General features: G+C 35.4%; 1 protein-coding gene across 2 annotated transcripts in view; it reads right to left on the bottom strand.

Annotated features, from left to right (window-relative positions):
* Positions 1 to 19846, bottom strand: part of GSNAP (gamma-soluble NSF attachment protein) — a 92396-nt gene extending 72550 nt beyond the window's left edge. The window contains exons 1-6 of one of the 2 annotated variants that reach the window (XM_089797534.1): positions 19611 to 19846; positions 14122 to 14189; positions 13912 to 13996; positions 13606 to 13764; positions 13350 to 13487; positions 216 to 294 (exon numbers count right to left, since the gene is read on the bottom strand). In XM_089797534.1, coding sequence (XP_089653660.1) covers positions 216 to 294; positions 13350 to 13487; positions 13606 to 13764; positions 13912 to 13996; positions 14122 to 14189; positions 19611 to 19672 — 591 coding nt within the window. In that variant the 5' untranslated portion in view covers positions 19673 to 19846. The remainder of the gene's footprint in view (positions 1 to 215; positions 295 to 13349; positions 13488 to 13605; positions 13765 to 13911; positions 13997 to 14121; positions 14190 to 19610) is intronic. The other variant, XM_089797533.1, reaches the window with a different exon arrangement.
* Between the last annotated feature and the right edge of the window lie 1111 nt (positions 19847 to 20957).

Here is a 20957-nt window from a genome sequence, read left to right as displayed (position 1 = left end):
CATAACCTAATGCAAAAAAAAACAATTATGTAATAATTTAATAAGTAGCATTATGGGACGAAAGTGAAAAAAGATTTATCCAAAATAATGTAGTAGAGACCAACCAAACTACAAACTCAATTACAAGATCATCATAAAGAATTCCACCTAAAGATTTCAAGAAACATCCAATAAACATGGAGATCAAATATATTGCAAGTATTAGGGGAAAGTACCTTGCACTGACTATAGATGGCTTTAGTTTTATCTGCTGCCAAGCCCCATCTCAAAAGAACAGTTGCTGCATCACTAAATCTGTAATCATCCACACAATAAAACCTTATTTCAGCAGACTACTTTTTAATTGAATCATGGATAAACGTGAAGTTCTTCAAAGCAGATATATTACAACTCATTGACAAGGTTTAGAATTCATGTTCTATAATGTCCCCTATTGGGAATTCACTTACTTTACCCTAAAATATCCACCTAGGGTTGGGATTGTGCTCAGGAATAACAATTTAAATTCCTTATGATTTAGAACCTGCAATCAGATTAATTATCAAAGATAAACTTATAATCAGGTTACAAATCATATATATCAAATAACATACGTGGGATTCCTTTGAGGTTTTATTCAATGATTCATCCACATTATGAAGCCTACAAGAGATCATACAAGGCACCTATGGCCTATCCATCAAGTTCAGGGGCATGGAAGTACATGTGTCAATCAGCCTCTTAAGGGGTACGGAAATGCATCTGTCATATCAGCCTCAATTGGTGAAATTGGATATGCGCCTCCTAAGGTCCACAGAAGTATATATGTCATAACAATCTGTCTGTGTGTATGGTGGAGAGATTATTAGAGGTGCATGATTGGTTTAGTTTTTTATGAGTGGTATCTGTTGCAAAACTGTGTGTATGCAAAGTTACACAATGTGTGTGTAGAGAATTATTGAAAGGAAGATTTTGGATTGGCTTCTTCATCATTAGCATGGGTATTTTTGTATCATTTACTATGGAGCTAGAGGCTCAATTGAAGGCTTTGTTACTCAAGGGGTTCAAGCATCGCTTGGAGTATGTTATTCTGACAGAAATAAAGACATAAGTATTTTATGATTATACCTTAGAATATTTATCATGAATTTTATGTAGTTAATTCATGCAATAACATAGAGAATAGTGAATCATTTATGCTTCTAGTATTTACTATTTACTAATCTCTCTAAAATGCTTCCAGGACGTAAGATGAAGTTGAGACTGAAAAAATTTATTACATAGAGGGAAAGCTTGATGAGCTGAAGAGGAAGGACTTCCTTAGGCTCACTAAGATTTAGATGGAGCTTGTGTGGCAGATGAAGAGTGTCAAGTCCTTTGCGGAGGATCAACAAGCTCTTGTAGAAGTGTGACTGCAAAAGATTATTGTTTGTTCAAGTATTAAAATCTTCTATAATTTATTATGATAATTTAGTTGTGAGAATGCAGCCCCCTATTGAGAGGTTTGATGTCCCCATTTTTAGCAAGTTCCTATAGTTGACTTGGTAAGTTCATCATTGTGACCCTCGTGAGCTAACAATGGGATTTGAGGATCTCAATTGTGGGGTTATAGACTTTCCAGCAGCCTATGGTGCTTTTGGCTCAATGTTGAGGAACTTACTATTTATAGTAAGTCAATAGATGGTTCTGATGAGCTCAATTGAGTTAGAGGAGTCAAGTGATGCTCTCAGTTTTTATTTCGGGCTTCTACTTTGGGTTCCAAGAATCTTGGAGGGGGTGTCTATTTATAGTAAGTCACCCCATCCGGTTCATTCACCGTCTTTCTTCATCATAATCACTCCGATCTTGTCAAATTTTGATTTTAATGTTTTTTCAGTCATTTTTGCAAAATGGGTGAATTATTATTACTATTCATCTAAAAATGTTGAGGTTGCTAGTTTTGCTAGTTTTGCTACTTTGGCTGCCTTTGTGTCATAGCTTGTTGGAACCGAGTTGGAAAGTTTTAAATCTTGAGCACAAGAAACAATGGCCTCGTGTGTAAGAATATCATGATATGGTCAAAAAGATCATTTTTGGGAGACAAAAGGAAATTAATAAATTATATTACGTGCCTGAGTATAAAGAAAAAATGCTTTTAAGTGAAAGGTGTGTAGCTGAAGCTAAGTTGCACAATGGAGATTATAAATATGGCTCCCATTATGAGAATTCATTATCCAATTGATTATTTGATTTTGTGGTCTTTGTCACGTTTTCTGAAGTTGCTTGTGCTGCCTTGTTGAAGTATAAGGGTTTTAATTCTAAGAATTTTTTTGTCCTTTTGTAGTTGTGTTCACTGTGGTTGGAAGAAGCTAATGGTGGTTGAAGCTTCTTGACTGTGCCGTCTGTATTTAAGAAGCTGGTTGAAAATTGATCATAATCTTCATTGCTTGGTTGATGAAAATTGGGACTGTCATTATGCATTACCAAACCCCTGTGTTCCTGTTTGGAGTTCAGCCTGCATTTTTCTAGAGGCTATCGTTCCATTCTAAGGCAGCGGTTTGACATTCTCAAGGTTTGTGTTTACCCTAAGAAAGCCTGTGTGCAACTACAAAGGCCTGCATTTCAAATTTAGAGACCTACATTTCAATCTTAAAGGTTTGCGATCTGCATTTTGGGAGTGAGGAGATTGGGTGCTCAAGGAATGGAAAGGCACTGTCATGTGTTTGGTGCAAATTGCACATTGGGAAATTGGACGCAAGTGGGAATTCTACTGCAAAACATTCACCAGCAAACACTTACAGGTCAACTGGGAATTGGGTGTTAGAATGAAAAGATATGTCCTTATTAATTAAATCATTTTGATTTAATTGTTAAGTCATTTATTAACTCTATTTCACTTAAGCTAAACTTTCGGCATATAATAATTTTTTTTTTTATTAATTATTATAATGCAACCTAGGTTTTACCTATTAAGGTTTTTGCTCTCTTTTTATAAGAATTTGATCTCTTTGTAATTTTATTAATTCACTTTTGATAATAGCAATCTCTCTTTTTGCTCATCAAGAATGTCTCATCTATGGATCTAGGAATTCCAGCCTCCATAGCTTTTGCTTCTCTCTTTCTGTGACAAGTGTTTGCATGTAGATGATTCTTGGAAGTTGTGGGGTTGATCTTTCATCAACTTCAACATGGTATCAGAGCTCCAGATCTTCATGTCCCTGTTCTCTTTATGAAAATTTTGGCTTGGCTTTCAACTCTGTGCTTTTTTCAAAGGGTTTCATTTTTCAGAGTTTTAACTTTTTTTGGCATTAAATCTTGGGGATCACAATTTTTCGGTGCACTTTGAGCCCAAACAGGCCTCACTATTGAGCTCAGAGCACCCAAAAACCCCTATTTTCATATTAAATTTGTCACATTTGGACACAACTAGAATTTGAGGCAAAATAATATTGCTTCCAAATTGGGCACATTTCCTGAGGTGGCAATTTTGTGATTTTAGGTGTGCAAATCAAGATTTTTTGTTCGAAAATCGAGATTTTGGCATGTTTTCCAAGGCGGCAATTTTCTAAATTTTGGTGCACAAATTGAGATTTTTAGGTTTTGAAGTCAAGATTTTTGGAGTGTTTCCCGAGACTACGATTTTGTGAATTTTGGCACGAAAACCAAGATTTTTTGGCACACAAATCGAGATAGTTTTGGTACATAACTGACACACTTCCCGAGACACTCTTTGGTACTGGTGGGTATGCTTTTTGAGGCATTTTGGCACAAATCCCGAGGCGGTAAAAAAAATTATTTTGCCATTCTAGCACTTTTTTGTCCTACATGTTTTTTGGCCATAACTTGCTCATCTAGACTCCATTTTTTTGTAAATGAGATATCACCAAAAAGCTAATTCCAAGCCCATAGTGATGGTGCAGTTTATTTGGACTTTTGACATTGTTTGGTGGCCTGTTTTGGCTGTCAAAGTCAGAAGTTCTATTTGCACTACGAGAGACATATTTTGAGACATTCTACTTTCCAGATTTTGCTCCAAGCACATCCCATTCAGTTTTTTGCTTTTTTGCATTCTGGTGGATATCTTGGTTGTTTCAAGTCTGGGGATCAATTTTGTTTCTTCAGATGATTTTTCATGAGTTGTACTATCTCTTGTATCAGCCTTATGTCTCTTGTGATCTTTGTTGACATCCTTTTGTAGTATTTTTGCAAATTCACCGAGACAAAGTGTCACTCTATTGCATTTCGAGATCTTGCACATCTTTGTAGTGCATTAGGGGGTTTCATGTTGACCATATTGGCCATCTTCCTTTATCAAGTGAGTGTTCCTTCCATGACATTAGCCTCATGATGTGTTGATGACACGTGTCATTATAGGTGTTTGTATTTCTTTTGGACTCTCGATGTTCCTAGTTCTTCTTCTTGTAGGAGATATTGCATTCAGTTTCAATGTTCATGTCTTACCTCTCAGCATTATATAGGGGTTATGTTGGTTCTATTGCTTTCTTGATTCAATAGAGTGAGCTATGTATTTAGTATTTGATCATATGTACTAGGCGATTGCAGTGATTGGATACTTATGCATTTCAGTGAGATGGATCATTCACCATATAGACATTCTTTCATTTCTTTTTTTAGAGGCCATGAAGATACCTTCCATCTTTGATTGATTAGCTTTTCAGACTTAATCTTCTCTACCTGGTCATGTTCTATACAGTGGGGGTTCTTCAAATCAGCAATTTGGTAGTGTTTGCAGCTTCATGCTTTAGTGGTGTTTTTCATGATCATCCTTTTGTTCCTATCTTCTGGAACATTTTATTTCCATCTCTTTTTGGAGTAGGGTTTTTCCCATGTGGTTTTCTCTATTTCTCCTCTTTGCAGAGATTTGGTTGTGCTTGGGTACTGTAACAACCAACTTTTCTCGGGTCTTAACTAACAACTAACATATCAAAGAAATACAGTTATTACTTCATTTTCATAGGAAGACAGTTATATCAGTTAAATTCATGGGAATGAAATTAACAGTTACGTTCAGCTAAATGGAAATTTCATAACTAGCAATTGAAAACATCGTCAATGAATTTACTATGGAAATTAAAATCTACATACCATGGAATTTGAAACCAAAATCAATCTAGGGATGCTTCTGCAAACACCGAAGTTAGTTGACAAATACCACTTAAGATCAAATGACGATCACCATCTATACCACTATATCAATTAGGGTATCGATTATCATTGGATCATTTAGGGCATCACATACCACTATATCAATTAGGGCATCTATTATTATTGGATCATTTAGGGCATCAAATACCACTGCATCATTTGGGGCGTCAAATACCACTATATCATTTAGGACATTAGATACCACTGTATTATTTAGGACATCAGCCACCAATGTATCATCTGGGGCATCAGATACCTCTATTTCATTCCTTTTCTTCCTATTTCTAATTGTGGCAATAACATAAGATTAGAAGATATGCTCATAATCATTATTCTTATAAATGAAAGACTGAAATAAAAATTCTATAGATATATTCCATATTTAGTTGGAAGGTCAATCGATCTAAACGGTTACCAATTACATTGACGAGAAAGATTGCTTTCATCAAAGGAAATAACCCAATTCAACGATATAAATTAATCCATCATATCTTCTTGTATAAATATCATAAAAGTTAAAATACCAATCACCAATAAATGTTTGAATGCTCAACTTATCTTTATTTGATGCACATCCTAACATCTCGTGAAAAGGGGAAACATTGTTAGAGGCCTAACCTCCCAACCACAGACCTCAAACTTATCCCTACACTTTCTCTAACTAGAAAGGCCCTTCCTACTCGGAATAGACATAGAATACCTTGTCAACCACTGAGCATCCTAGTACTTAATCACACCACTCGAATTGACAACAGAGAATGAATTGGACATGCATGAGCTATTAAATGATTCCTTTTAAAATAATAAATAATTATTATGTCACATTTGATTATGTTTTCATGCTATTGCAGATTCCTCTCTCTCGCCTCTTCACCCTTTTCCTTGGCCATACAGCTGGGTGAGTCCCAGTTGTTTATAATCTTAGAGTATCCACTCTTTTGCTAAGCCTCAGTAAGGGTTGGAACATTGCAATTTCCAGTATATCAAATAACAGAGAAGGATCTTAATACGCTTGCAAGGATATAATTTGATTCTGATATACTTCAGTAAAACAAAGATGTATGAACATATCATGCACATTTGGTCTTGACTCAACAACATAGAGAAATTGGACTATCGAATATCCATTCGATTGAAATTCAGAAGTAATGTACAAAATTTTCATGACACATTCCTTCCTGCTGCAAATACGAAAATAGTTTAAAAAAAACATACAACAATCTGAATGTGAAAGTCTAACCACATAACCTAGTTTGAGAATGGAAGACATGAGCCTTGGCTTGGTTTCAATTAGCCGGTCCCTTGGACGTGAGCCTTGGTTGTATGCTAACAACTAATTCCTTCTCTAGAGTAATTCTGGACGCAAAACCCAGATTGATTATCAATCATGACTTTCAGCTAAGACAAAATGAGAAGGAGAATAACGTGACAAGAACTGCAGAGGTATATCATGTATCGAGTGGAAGGAGAAATCATTTCATGTTCTTTGAGTTTCTCACGGCTCCCAAATATATAGAGGCATTTGAAATATCAAGGCTTCCAAGAAGCCATAACTCTTAAAGAATTAAAAAGATTTGTCTTCTTGAACACCAATATTATATGCCAAGTGTACATTTCGGTTTCTAAAAAGAATTGAATAAATTTGGAAAAAAACTTGAAGGTTATAAATCAAAAGAATATTATAAACATATTTATTTAGTTGCACGTAAGTATATCTTATTAAGATGGCACATAGTAAATGTTTATCCAGGGTCGCACCTTTTAAATATGTATATCGAAGTACATGTTTCATCTTGGAAGATTTATTTTATCTTCTTGTACATGCATTTAAATGTACATATTAAATAGACAAAATCTTGTATAAAAATAATATTATGATGTCTCCTTTAATTTATATCTGTGTACGTACATAAATATGTATTATAATGATGTGGTGGAAAAGTCAACCATAATCCAATAAAGGTATGTACTTTAATTAAGTTAAGATCATTAATGTTTTTATCCAATAGCTCATGCGTGTCTAATGTGTGTATCCTATTATATAGTCGCTAGGTCCTCAACCATGGTGATTCACGATTCATACCCATTTGCCCAGTGATGGTGATGCTCCTGTGCCCAATTCTTTTTTGACAATGCTTTCAACCCTTTGTTGTGCTCCCTACAAGGAAATTCGCCGCAGTGAAATCATATTACCATAACAAGTTATTAATCATAAATGATCATAACAGCTAACCGCCTTTTCAATTCTATGAATTCATGATAAATAATCAACTAGCACGTTATCTTCATATGAAATTATAATGACTAACCATCTTACCATTTCGTAGGATTATAACAAATTTAACTATCACCTAACTTCATATGAACCTCAATGGCTATATGAACATTTTAAATTGGGATGTAATAGGTACTTCATCATGCCTTGTAAATCATTTTGATTTAATTATTAAGCCATTTATTAACTCTATTTCACTTAAGCTAAACTTTAGGCATATAATAATTAATTCTTTTATTAATTATTATAATGCAACCTAGTATTTACCTTTTAGGATTTTTGATCTCCTTTTATGAAGATTGATCTCTTTGTAATTTTATTAATTCACTTTTGATAGTAGCAATCTCTCTTTTTTCTCATCAAGAATGTCTCATCTATGGATTTGGGAATTTCAACCTTCATAGTTTTTGCTTCTCTCTTTCTGTGACAGGTGTTTGTATGGAAGTGATTCTTGGGAGTTGTAGGGTTGATCTTTAATCAACTTCAACATTGGGACCCTACTCATTTGAACTGCTGTTGGTATTTTTCTTGTATCACATTGCTTAGATTTTAAGAATGTTGTTGTTCATGAGGCCATCACGTACAGGAATATCAGGTTCTTCAAACTGTGAAAATTGAAATTCGTGTTATTACAATATTGTTGAAGACAAATAAATTGCAAAACTTTAGAGTTGTATTGTTCTTTTCCCTTTCCTGAGCTGCTTAGTTAAATTTCAGTATTTCCTTCAATGCAATTTTATCCAAAGAATCAATTAAGCAATAGTTTCATTGAACAGTAGAGCCAGCTTAAGCTTGCTAGGTAAGTGTTTGACAAAATGGAAAACAACTAATTAGTAAGGAAATTGATGAATGTCTTAGCTATAACCGATTGGGGTTATTACAAGATGGAGTCTCAACATTCAGTTGTTCTTATTATGTACCATAATGAGTTCTTCTCTGAGAGGGAGAATTTTGAGGTGCAATCCCTTGTTGATGAGTTCTTCTCTAAGAGGGAGATGTTCGAGGTGTACTCCCTGGGAACAGTTCGAGGTGCAATACCTTGTTAATTAGTTCTTTGGGAGAGAAGTTGAGGTGAAATTCCTTGTTAATGAGTTCTCTGTGGGAAAAGTTTGAGGTGAAATCCCTCATTCCACCTTCTGCAAGTAGGTATGGTGGATCCACCATTTATGAGTAGGCATGGTGGAGATGCATTCTTCTCTGGAGGAAGTCTAAGGTTTAAGCCCTCATTCCACCCTCTCCAAGAAAGTATGGTAGATCCACCCTCTGGGAATAGCCATGGTGGAATTCATGCAACTCCATGACTTACTTTTCTTTTATTTCAGCCTTTGGGAGTAGCCATGGTGAATGTCATGCCGAGCTGACAATTTCATGTTGAGAAAATCTGTTATGTGATTTTGTTTCTGATCTTTTTTGCAGCTTCTTATGTTTGTCATGCTAGATATGGCAAGGCATATGAATATTCTCTCTCACTAATAAGGAGTGTTGAAGTTTTATAGTTGTGAAAGAGAATATTGAGCAATCCCTTGTTGATGAGTTCTTCTCTAAGAGGGACATGTTCGAGGTGTACTCCCTTGTTAATGATTTCTTCTCTGAGAGGGAAAAGTTCAAGGTGCAATCCCTTGTTAATTAGTTCTTTGGGAGAGAAGTTGAGGTGAAATTTCTTGTTAATGAGTTCTTTGTTAAAGAAGTTTGAGGTGAAATCCCTTGTTCCACTCTCTGCAAGTAGGCATGGTGGATCCACCCTCTATGAGTAGGCATGGTGTAGATGCATTCTTCTCTGGAGGAAGTCTAAGGTCTACACCTCATTCCACCCTCTCCAAGTAGGTATGGTGGATCCACCCTCTGGGAGTAGCCATGGTGGAATTCATGTGACTCCATGACTTACTCTTCTTTTATTTCAGCCTCTGGGAGTAGCCATGGTTAATGTCATGCCGAGATGACAATTTAATGTTGAGAGAATCTGTTATGAGATTTTGTTACTGATCTTTTTTTGCAGCTTCTTACGTTTGTCATGCTAGATATCGCAAGGCATATGAATATTGTCTCTCTTGCTAATAAGGAGTGTTGAAGTTTTATAGTTGTAAAAGAAAATATCTAGCAATCCCTTGTTGATGAGGTGTACTCCCTTGTTAATGAGTTTTTCTCTAAGAGGGAAAGTTCGAGGTGCAATCCCTTGTTAATTAGTTCTTTGGGAGAGAAGTTGAGGTGAAATTCCTTGTTAATGAGTTCTTTGTCAAAGAAGTAAGGTGAAATCCCTTGTTCCACCCTCTACAAGTAGGTATGGTGGATCCACCCTCTATGAGTAAGCATGGTGGAGATGCATTCTTCTCTAGGGGAAGTCTAAGGTCTAAGCCCTCATTCCACCCTCTCCAAGTAGATATGGTGGATCTACTCTCTGGGACTAGCCATGGTGGAATTCATGTGACTCCATGACTTACTTTTCTTTTATTTCAGCCTCTGGGAGTAGCCCCAGTGAATGTCATGCCGAAATGACAATTTAATGTTGAAAATATCTATTATGAGATTTTGTTACTGATCTTTTTTTGCAGCTTCTTATGTTTTTCATGCTAGATATGGCAAGGCATATGAATATTCTCTCTTGCTAATAAGTAGTGTTGAAGTTTTATAGTTGTGAAAGAAAAAATCTACCTGAGATGATATGTCGTGGTTTCTTGAGATTCATTTGTTGTTGTTTATATGAAGAGACATGCAATGAGACACATGTTTGGAAATATGAAAAGACCTGTAACATGGGAAGAGACATGCATTTGGGAATATGAAGAGGCTTGCATTTAAGTGAAGAGACTTTCAATTATGATATGAAGTCTCTCAATTCAAGATATATATGATTGCATTGTGTGATGAGTGTTGTATTCAGTTAGAAGCATTGTTCTCAGACCTCTATTATATGATTAAAAGAGAGATATTTTGGTGTGGTTGGGTTTTTGTCCTCAAGTTGGAGGGTTTTCCCAGGATAAAGTGTTGTCTTAGTGATCTTTATTTTGTTTATTGTTGTTTATCTTTATTTATGGGCAAAACATTAACAAACATCACCTCTACCAATGTTGATATGAAATTTGACAATCTATAAAACAAGCTCTTATAATAAGACAGGCGGAAGATGTAGTTTGATAACAAGAGTGAGACATTCAATGTGGAACATACTATACCTACCAAGGACAAAAGCAAAGGCAATTCCTCTCAACAAAAAGGACAAGGAAAACCTAATGATTCTTGAAAGAACCCAAATATATCACGTGTCACTATTGTGGTAAACTTGGTCATATGAAGAAGTTCTACAAAAAGTGGTTGACTATTCAAAAATCCAACCAAGGAGGGTCTCAACAAAAGACTCATATCACATAGCATTCAACGGAGTCTGATGGATTCAAAACCACACAACCAATAGATCCTACAAAATCTTCTACGTGATATATTGATTCAATTGCATCTAGCCATTTTAGAAATAGGTGTGATTGTTTCACGGAGTATATAGCTTTCTCTGATTCAATTATCTTAGTTGGTGGTGAAGGGTATACATTTGTACACAAAGGCAATGTTCAAATAACCTATAGAGTAAGATATCTTGTTTTTCTCAATGCATGCTTTGTTCCCTGCATGGAACTCAATTTACCCTCAGTGAGTCAGATTATAAGCCATTGTCCCAAGTTGAACATCCACTTCAATGCACATAAGTGTCATATTGTTGACAAGGAGTCCAAGAAATCCATTGCAGTTCGCATTAAAGATCACGAGCATATAAGCTGATTGATACTAGAGAGTGTTGAGAGCATGCATTGGCTGCAAAGAGTTCAGCTATCAGTACTCTTTGGTATCAGCACTATGGGCATCTCAACCTATCTTACTCTCTCTGTTGGCTCGAGAGAATATCGTAGAAGGCTTACCCGAGATTCAGCAACAAACACATGATGTAGAGCTTGCCAAGCAAGGAAGCAACAATGAACTCCATTTTTAGGAGGACAAAATCGGAGAGCTTCAAAGGTCATTCAGCTAGTCCATGCAATGTTTGTGCACCAATGGATATTGCATCAGAAAATTAAAAAGAGCAATCAGATTCAGAGAGTGGTGATGGGGAAAGTTCATCTAGAAAAGAGCGAAAGATTGATATAGCAAATCATAACTCTTATTGATACAAGTGCCACTGAAAACTTTCTTGATGAAGGCTTTTGGCTAGGATAGGCTTACAAATGGAGGACTATGATGGGTTTAAGGTCATTGTAGTTGATCGGTACAAGCTCTCATGTACTCATAAGATGGGCATCAAATTGGAGCATTATAAATTAAAGGAGAAATTCTATGTATTTAAAATTGGGGACACTAATGTGGTCTTGGGAATGAATTATAGATGTTATCTCTTGTAGAGTTCTCTTTAAATCTGAAGAAAATGGAGATGAAATTTGAGTCGAATGGTAAAAGATGGTGCTTAGGGGACTTTGAAATATCTGAATGAATATGCTACTAATTTTTCTCACAAACAGATTTCAGCACCAATAGATAACTCATGCAAACCAAACCAATATTATAAACCAGCAAATAAATAGATAAATGCTCATTTAAATACCTCCAATGTTATTGCATTATACATCAGCAATACAATAACTAGATATCAAAACCCAATCATAAACACAGCAATAATACTCAAATTCGAAACATATTAGAACAACCTGTAAAACCCAGCGTGAACTCTGTCTGGAATCCACTGCAATGATGAACTGGGGCTACATCCAATCCACCAACAATGGCCTGAAGGTTTGCGTCCTCAAGTCTGAAATGGAAGATGTAAACTCTCCCAATGTCTCTCCAAGAGAAACTTGAGTTCTCCAAAACAAAGCAATAATCCAAGCATAAAGAAATGAGCTTCTCCGCCTTTTAAAGACCCAACCTATGACTCTTCAGCTTCTGTATTCTTGTCCTTGTCCCTCATGCCAACTCATCTCTTATTCACTCTCCTTTAATTAAAATGGACTTAATTCTGTAATAAGTCTTCAAAGGTCATATATTGGATTGGCCTATCAGTTTCTAATGTCCCAGAAAAAGGGGAAATTACAGACTTAAAGATGGAGGCCAAGAGTTGTATCCTTCAAGAGGACCAAAAAATTGATTGGGCAAAATTAGGTAGAGTGAGCTATAGAGTGTCTTGTCATGCTTACAGTAGCATATGAGAAAAAGAAAAAGTACCATCTTGATGTTCAAAAATTGCTACCAAAGTCTTTCAGAGTATTCCACATGGAGACCCACCCAAGAGAAGAAGAGAACATGGCATAGAGATGGAGGAGGGTACCAAACCAGAAATCCATACAATATACATAAGGAATAGATAGAAAAAGATATCAAGGACTTACTAGAGATGGGATGCAATAAATCTGGCAAGAGTCCCCAATTAGCAGAGGTTTTAGCAGACAATGAGAATGTGTACTGATTACAGAGTGTTGATATTTTTTAGCCGATAGGCTATGTGTGGGAACTTTTCTCCCATTAAAATAATTTTTTAAGCTGGAAAATTGTCAGGCCTTGCCAGATTTTCCCGCATATTGTTATGTTAATCCTCTTTTAACTTTAGTCGCACAATACATGAAATCATGCATAGCCTAAGGAAAAGAGGTGATCAAGGTCCTTGAACTGAAAAAAGCATATCAAATTTGGAAAAAAAAACTGCTAAAGAAGTGAGGAGTAAGGAGGCATTTAAAACATTCACTTTAATATTTCTAAGAACAATCAAAAAGGAATTTCCATCAGGTGAATTCTTCAAGAATGCAAACACTTGAGTTACAAATGCAAATAGACATAAGATTCCAAGATCAGGAAACAGATCCATGCAATAGCTGATCAGGGTTATTTCCGCCTAATCTTTAACCTCATTTTCCTTTACCATGAGATCCCACAATCAATTTGCATATACGTGTAATAATTGTTACAAAAAAACTTGTACCTTTCCAACTTTAGATAGAGGTTAGCTACATCACGATAGATGTCAAAGGCCATTTGTTCCTTGCCTTCATCTTCAAGTATACCACAAGAATCAATATACAATCGCACTGCCTCATCTGGTAAAGCATCCTCCAGAGCACTGAAGGATAAATGTCATTTCTCAAATAAGCCATAAAACCCAACCCTAAAAAGGCATGCTTATTACATACATTTCACTAGAAAACAGCACCAGACTATGTTGTTGAAAGTTTTATTACCGTGCCCCCCGTGCAAGAGCATCTGAAGCGGGTTGTGGTTTCCCACACTCTGTATACAACTCGCAAGCTCTCCTATAGTAATCTGCAACTTCGTTCCAGTTTTGCAGTTCCTTGGCTAAGGCTCCAGCTGACTCCAAATGCTTGGCAGCCTGCCATGGTCTGTAACAGTTCTGTGAAGGATGACAACTTTAATCCAAATAATATTGTTACATAATAGCAAATGTGAATAAAAGGCAGAACAAGTCTGGCAATGCCTTTATTGTTCAATTCTTCTAGCTGTGACCACTGAAAAACACATAAGGATACGATGAGAGCCTCTCTTGACCTGTTGCAGCCTTTTCAAATGCTTCTTTTGCTTTTGTATTTTCTTTGGCAAATCTGAATGCAATAGCTTCACAAAGAACCAAACACAATCAACTAAAAACAGAAAAACAATAGAACACAGGTCAAAACAATCTTATATTATTTAACAAATAATATGCATGGTTGGAATACTTCTTAATAGGATATGTCTACCTGCTTGCTCATACAAAAGAGTAGCACTATTCCAGTCAACACTCCACCTTGTGAAACTTAACTTTGTTCTGCACGTGTCACAGTTCCATAGCTTAAGATGAGTATAAATAAACAATAGCAAATTAAGGTTCAAGACTGTAATTGGTATTCCTTCAATTTATATTTTGAAAATGATACAAATATATCAACTTAAAATTATGTCACCTGGAAACAGGAAACAGGTACTGAGATGGGGACTTAATTTAAATCAATTTACCAAAGTAAATGAACAAGGGCATAACTATATTCTATATAAATATGGTCATCAGAAGATGTGTAGGGAGGATAAGAGAGTGGAAGGGAACCAAAGGGAGGGAGAAGGGAAGAGCCTTCATTCTTCATCTTGAATTTCTTGATGACTATTTTGACAGGGACAAGAGCTTCCAACAATTAGACATCCAGACAATAAGAAAGTTCTTACAAATGGCAACCAAAACAAAATCAAATAGGAATCAAAACCACCCCAGATGCAAAACAGAAATCTGATGAGACTTTTAGAAATAATCCAAGTACCATAAGCTTCGGTAAGATTAAATGAGATACTAAAAAGGGGCAAATTTAGGTTTGAATCAAATATAGGCTTTATTAGGTACAAAGTTTCCCAGGAAAATGGACTACCTCAATCTTTATTTGAAAGTGCTTCTAAAAATATCATTATTGATTTATTGAGCAAATAACAGTAAGGTAAACTAGAACACTGGTTGTTAATCAAGAGCCAAGGAGGCTTGCCAGTTAGCTTAAGCTTTACATTCAACTATGTTTGGACACATAACAGAGCATCAAATCATCTGCTAGACCTCTCTCAGTGGGTTGCTGATTCCAGGTATAAATGAAATCGACTTGAAAGGGAAAACAGAAAATGTCATTTAGAATAATGTTTGTTACTGCCAATTGTGGCTACAGATACATAGACAACTGTCAACTGCTAGCCATATCGCCCCAAATTATCATATTTTAAACACATTCTCATACAAAATTCTCCAGCTGTTTTCTATTGCAGTGGTTCGGAGGGTTGGGATGAAAACTGTGTAAACTAATTGAGTTTTTCTGTTTTCGATCTTTTAGAGTAGCAAGGTATTGCAGTCATGGTTATGTGATCGTCAAAGACATAAGTGCAGGAAAGTCAGTTATAACTCTATGGCTTACAGTTTAAGTCTTGAGAAATGAAACTTCTTATCCAGGAAATAAATACAGAAGGGACATACAAAAAGAGAGGTTGCACAAAGTAAAAAGGAAGCTGAGGATAGAGACAAAAATAGCCAAGAAAATGGGCAAACCTTCGAGATACTGGTAAAGTGAGAGGGCAGAAGATCAATCTTATCTCAAAAGTAAAGCAATATTTAGCTATGTAAGATCCTTTGAAGGGTTTACATTGTAATTATCAAAAAAGATGCAAGAATCTAGAGAGGTTATGGCTATAACAGGAGCGAGACAATTAAAAACTTCTACCAATCTCTGGTGGCTCAGATCAATCTATGCAAGCCAATAACAAGGTCCTGATACTGAAGAAAAGATTTTATTGCTTGAGAATCAATTGAAAGGTACTCACAAAGCTACCAACTCAGAATTTCAAGAGATAAAATTGAAGATCACTGTGAACCAGAAGAAAGAAACCAAGACTAATGTTTGAGGCCATTATTAGAAAAATTGATAGCATTCCTCTTAATGTGCATCCATAGGTGACAACAGTCAAAAATATCCAGTCTTCAAATGATCAAGATCCCTTATAAATGACAATAATAGTGTTCTTGTTATATGTCCGGTGACCAGATTAGACTCTCCACACATACTGTATGCTTCTACAGATACCCAGAGAGTGTTAAGTTAAAAGGCTATATAATAGCTGGTAACTTTTCAGTTTGGTTCCCTCAAGCGATTACATTTTAGTCATTGATAGGATTCCAATACTGAGTCTATGCATCTCGCAGCTAAGCATCTTGTTACATGTGCTCCTCGTGTTTATGGCCCTGCCTGCCCTAATGTGAATTTTTATAATATCTAATATAAGTCACTCTTCCTACTAACAAGACAATGGGACAAGTAATTACTATCAAAATATTTTGACTACTTGTATCATTCTAGGCATATTTATTGTGCCATGTTATCTGTCTTGTCTTTTATCAGTATTATGCCATGCTATCTATCTTGTCTTTTATCAGTTCTTAAACAAAAACCCATGTCAATATTAACAAGTATTAGTAACAATGACAAGAAGTCTTATCCGGTTAATGATTAAGTTTTCATTGCTTTTACATCCCAAACCGACCATAAAGCATTGTATAGACAAATTAGCATTGTATAGACAAATTACAGATTAACTCAGTATTCTACATTATAAAATACAACTTGCAAAGACAATAATTCCAAGCTATGTAAATGAGAAACACCCTAACCATAATTTTTTTTTGATAGGCAATAGGCCGAAGCCAAGATTAGTTATTATCAAGGTTGCATGGGTACTCGTACCCACACCCCTGGTACTCGTCCCCACCGAGTACCCACGTACCCAAGTACCGGGTACATGTATCCCACGTACCGGGTACTCGGTGGAGAGCATCATAGCTAAGGACCTTGATTAAGATTCTGATTTTTTTTTAGATTTTTTATTTTTGTATTAGCTTGTTGTTTATCAAACGTAATTCAATACCAAATCAGTTTGAAACTTTGATACTCATTAACAATAAACTTTATCACTGTTCAAGTCATAAGTTTATCATTTGCAATATGTCATTGTTATATGATTTAGGATCCTCTTGTTCATGTTTAAAGTCTGCCTTCTTTGTTATGCATCTAAGCATTTATCATGTATTATTATTTCAAACATATAGCAAATCTGAAACTGAAAACAATACATTACATTTGCAAACTTTATCACTGTTCTTGTTTTGAAAAACCATTGTCATGACTCATAATTTCAGATGTTTTATAAATATAAAGGTATAATTTTTAAATAAGTTTGACATACCCAAGTACCTCCGTCCCCTATTATGAAAAATACTTTAAACATTAAACATTCAGCAATAGCATATATATATATATATATTTCAAATTTCTTGTTTTGAATGCTCAATGTCATGACTCATGACATATATTTTGATTTTTATATTTTCTATAAAATATTAATTAAATAGAAAAAATAGGCATACACACATACCCCCGTCCCCTATTTTGAAAAATATGCGTACCCGTACCCGTACCCATTCCCGTACCCACGTACCCGTGCAACCTTGGTTATTATTATGTATTGCAATTAATTATTATTATTATTTGTTAAGCTCGAGTAAACTCAAACCCAAGACCTTCATATAAGAGGCTCACAATTCACCATTGTGTTGGAGGCTCTTGCCTAACACCATAACCATAATTTATTAATAATACTACCTAGATAATTGTACTCACTAAAACCTAATATTGGAGATTTTATATCCAGTTAAGAAAGAAACAAGCTGTGTATTGAGAAAGAACATAAATCATTGTCCTTCTAACATCTTGATCTTCTTTGTTTTTTGGACAAGGAGATATAGCACAGAGGGCTGTGTACAAGAAAATGAAGCCTGAAATATGCTGCATATCAATCATGTTCCCTTCTTTCAAAACAAAATATATCCCCTATGCATAAAGAAACTTCAGCATCAGTGATTCCTCCGGTACTATCCCCTCCTCCCCCAACCCTTTCCACATTTCACAAGACCTACCTCCAGAGGCATTTCTGTGCTTCTAATATCCTGATCTTCTTTGTTTGCTGGACAAGGGCAAAGAAAACTGCTTTGTACAAGAAAATGAAAAGGATGCCTAAGATATACTGCATTTTGGACATGTCATCTTCCTTCAAAACATAATATACCCCCTACGCATAGAGAAACTTCAGCATCATCAATTCCCCTGATACTCCCTCTGCAATACCTACATTTCATAAGACCTGCCTCCAGAGGCACCATTTATACATTTTTTAAGGTCTTCATTTTCTGGGCTTGAATCCCCATGTAAGCTCATTGAATGTTTGCGTGGTACATTGTTTATAAAACGTATCTACCTATCATAACCACCAGGAAAAGGGAAATGAAGATGGGGAAATCATTTTAAAAGTGGGTAATATATGATTACGGATACAACTTTATTACAAACAAATATAGTCACCAGGAGATTAAGGAACAGGAACAGGAACAGGGACAGGGATGAGGATGGGTCTGCATCCCTGAAATTGATTTTATAGGCAACTTTGCAGCATTGGTTAAAATTTCCTTTATATCAAAGTCAAAAGCTCTCGGTGGCAGCTTAAGTGGTAATTCATAAACCAAATACCATTTCATAGACAACAACAAAGTCATGAGTTTAACTAAATAGGCCAAGGTAAAACAGAATTTCAAAATACAAATATAAGCTCCGCAGACAAACAAGTTAAAAACGTTCAACGCTTGAGTACCACAGCAGAAAGCTACGTGTATGTCTACAACAATTGTCAATTGACAGGAACATTTTCCACTTTCCGATGATTACCTTGGAAAAAGTAGAGGTCTACAGTGAAATTCATAAAAAATAGTCAAATGGTCCTTGGTCTGTAGGTGGAGTTGAATAGTTCGCAGAAAGCCTACCAGGCCTGACACAAGGGATAAGGTCGGGCTTGTGACCCAACAAATTTGACATGATAGAGATCCCTCTTAAATTATTTCCATCTACCCAATGCCCACAGGCTGCTAAAGATTATCAAAATATTTGTCCTCTCACGAAAAACCAAGAATTATCTCTGAATGAGATTCCAACACAAAGGCAAACTTCAAATACATACATGCAATACAATTGCAGGTAGACCTGCAAGCTCCGGTTTAAGCCCAGACTTGGTTTAAGGCTCAAAAGTAGAGGAAAGAAATTTGCATAACATACAAGAGGAGACCCGCCAAACTGGCATCTGGCTTTGCTGTGAACTCAAGAAAGAAAAACCCTTATAGATTTTTTTATGAGAGAGGTCTCATCCGGCATTTTGGCATCTGATCTAGCAGTGAACTCTAAAATATACCCTTCAGCTCTGCGATTTTGACGAAGGAACTGCATAGAGAAAAAAATTCTTTCAACCAGGAAATTCAAGTTAAGGTTTTTATGGCGATGGCAATAATTTTAATTCCAATGAAACAGTACAAATTGGCCATATATTTACATTCTTGAAATGATCAGATAACAACGGCCCGCTACATGCTACAACAATGCTCACTAGAAGATGTTCAGTGAATTGGGGGATTAATAGCAAAGATCGTAGATCAAAAAGTGATAGTGTTAAAAACAACTATGATTATATAGTTGCCAATCGAAATGCTGCAATGGAGTGTGACTGGACAACGGATGCAATCAAATAATTCAAGTTTATCCTTGGAAATTAAGATTTTTATTATGTTAATTAATGGACAATTTCTCTGAATAATTGGGTGATAGCTAAAATGATGGGATTGAAGGCATACGATTTATCTGCTTTCTTCATCATCTTCTCAGCTTCTTCGATGCTGGGTTTTATCTGAGCCATGGCTGAACACCACGGATGAACTGGGTGTGCTTGTGAAATTATGTCTACCAGCAGTAGCACTTATTTCAAAAGCGCGCATCCGATGAAAATTGGGATCTAAGTAAACGATTTTTTCCAATAAATTTAGCCATTCTTGTCTTCCATAACGCTGAGAGTAAAGTTCAAAATGTAATTGAAATGAAATAAAATAATTAAAGCATATTAATTGCCCGACAATAAATTATTGTGCACTAAATTAAAAAATTGAAATTATTTGCACTACTTATTGAGAAATATGACATTACGAATAGGGTTTATTTTAATGGTGAATATTTGTCAAATGGCTAATCTCAATCATCAAGGACCTTAAATTTGGCAAAAATTTTGGCACTTTTTAGGTGGCGCCATCGCCCACAAATTACAAAAACTGTGTTGCATGTTCAGACCAATCGCCAATAATGATACATAATCATTTTTATTTTGACCATGACTTCGCAAGTGGAATCTAATCTTTCCACATGGTAAATTAAATGTTTTCGCCCATAATTTTTTAGGCATGTCTTAACTGATGGTCACATTCACCAATATATGGTAAAACTTTACGTCGAGTTATATGTAAAGTACATATATTTGACAAGTGTCTCTATTCTAGAGACTTTCTTAGGAAATTTTTATCCTTTTAATCTTAGGCCCAAAATAGATTATACTGTGGACAAGTGTCGTTATTTCGAAAACTTTCTCTGGAACTTGTTGTACTTTAACTTTTTAGCCCGAAATAGAATTTAGACCGTTGATCTAAGATCATCTAACGGTCGTTAAATAGGGTTATTATATCTTGGATGATACAAATTTATTGTTTCTCTATATTTATACTTTTGGTCGCGATTTTTTGAAATAATCAAAGATTCGCCATGGTTTTACAAAATTATCACACACAAAAAAATCACCAATAAAAATTTTTTAATTCCTATTTTGTAAAAAAATTTGCCAATTCAAATTAATTTTTTGCCCCTAAAATAATGTTGGATTCGCCACGATTTTATACATTTATCCAAAGGGGGTTTCTTAAAGTTATCCCTGATGACGAAACATTTTCCCTTTTCTATCCTACCTTTTATTTTTCCTCAAAATATTTATCTATAATATTTCTTATTAAGCAAATAGGCTTATATGTGGGAACTTTGCTCCCGATTTTTGTTAATTTTCACCAACAAATTATCAACCTCACTGGCCGGTTTTATAAATTTTTGCTGACAAATCCTCATCTAAATATTTCTATTTCTAATATTATACATGTTTCTTTAAT

The sequence above is a fragment of the Cupressus sempervirens genome, chromosome 8 (genome assembly GCF_028749045.1).
Source record: "Cupressus sempervirens isolate cs-2001-9-10 chromosome 8, ASM2874904v1, whole genome shotgun sequence".
Lineage (NCBI taxonomy): Eukaryota > Viridiplantae > Streptophyta > Pinopsida > Cupressales > Cupressaceae > Cupressus > Cupressus sempervirens.
Note: the sequence above shows the minus strand (reverse complement) of the source record. Positions and strands in the feature narration are given on the sequence as shown.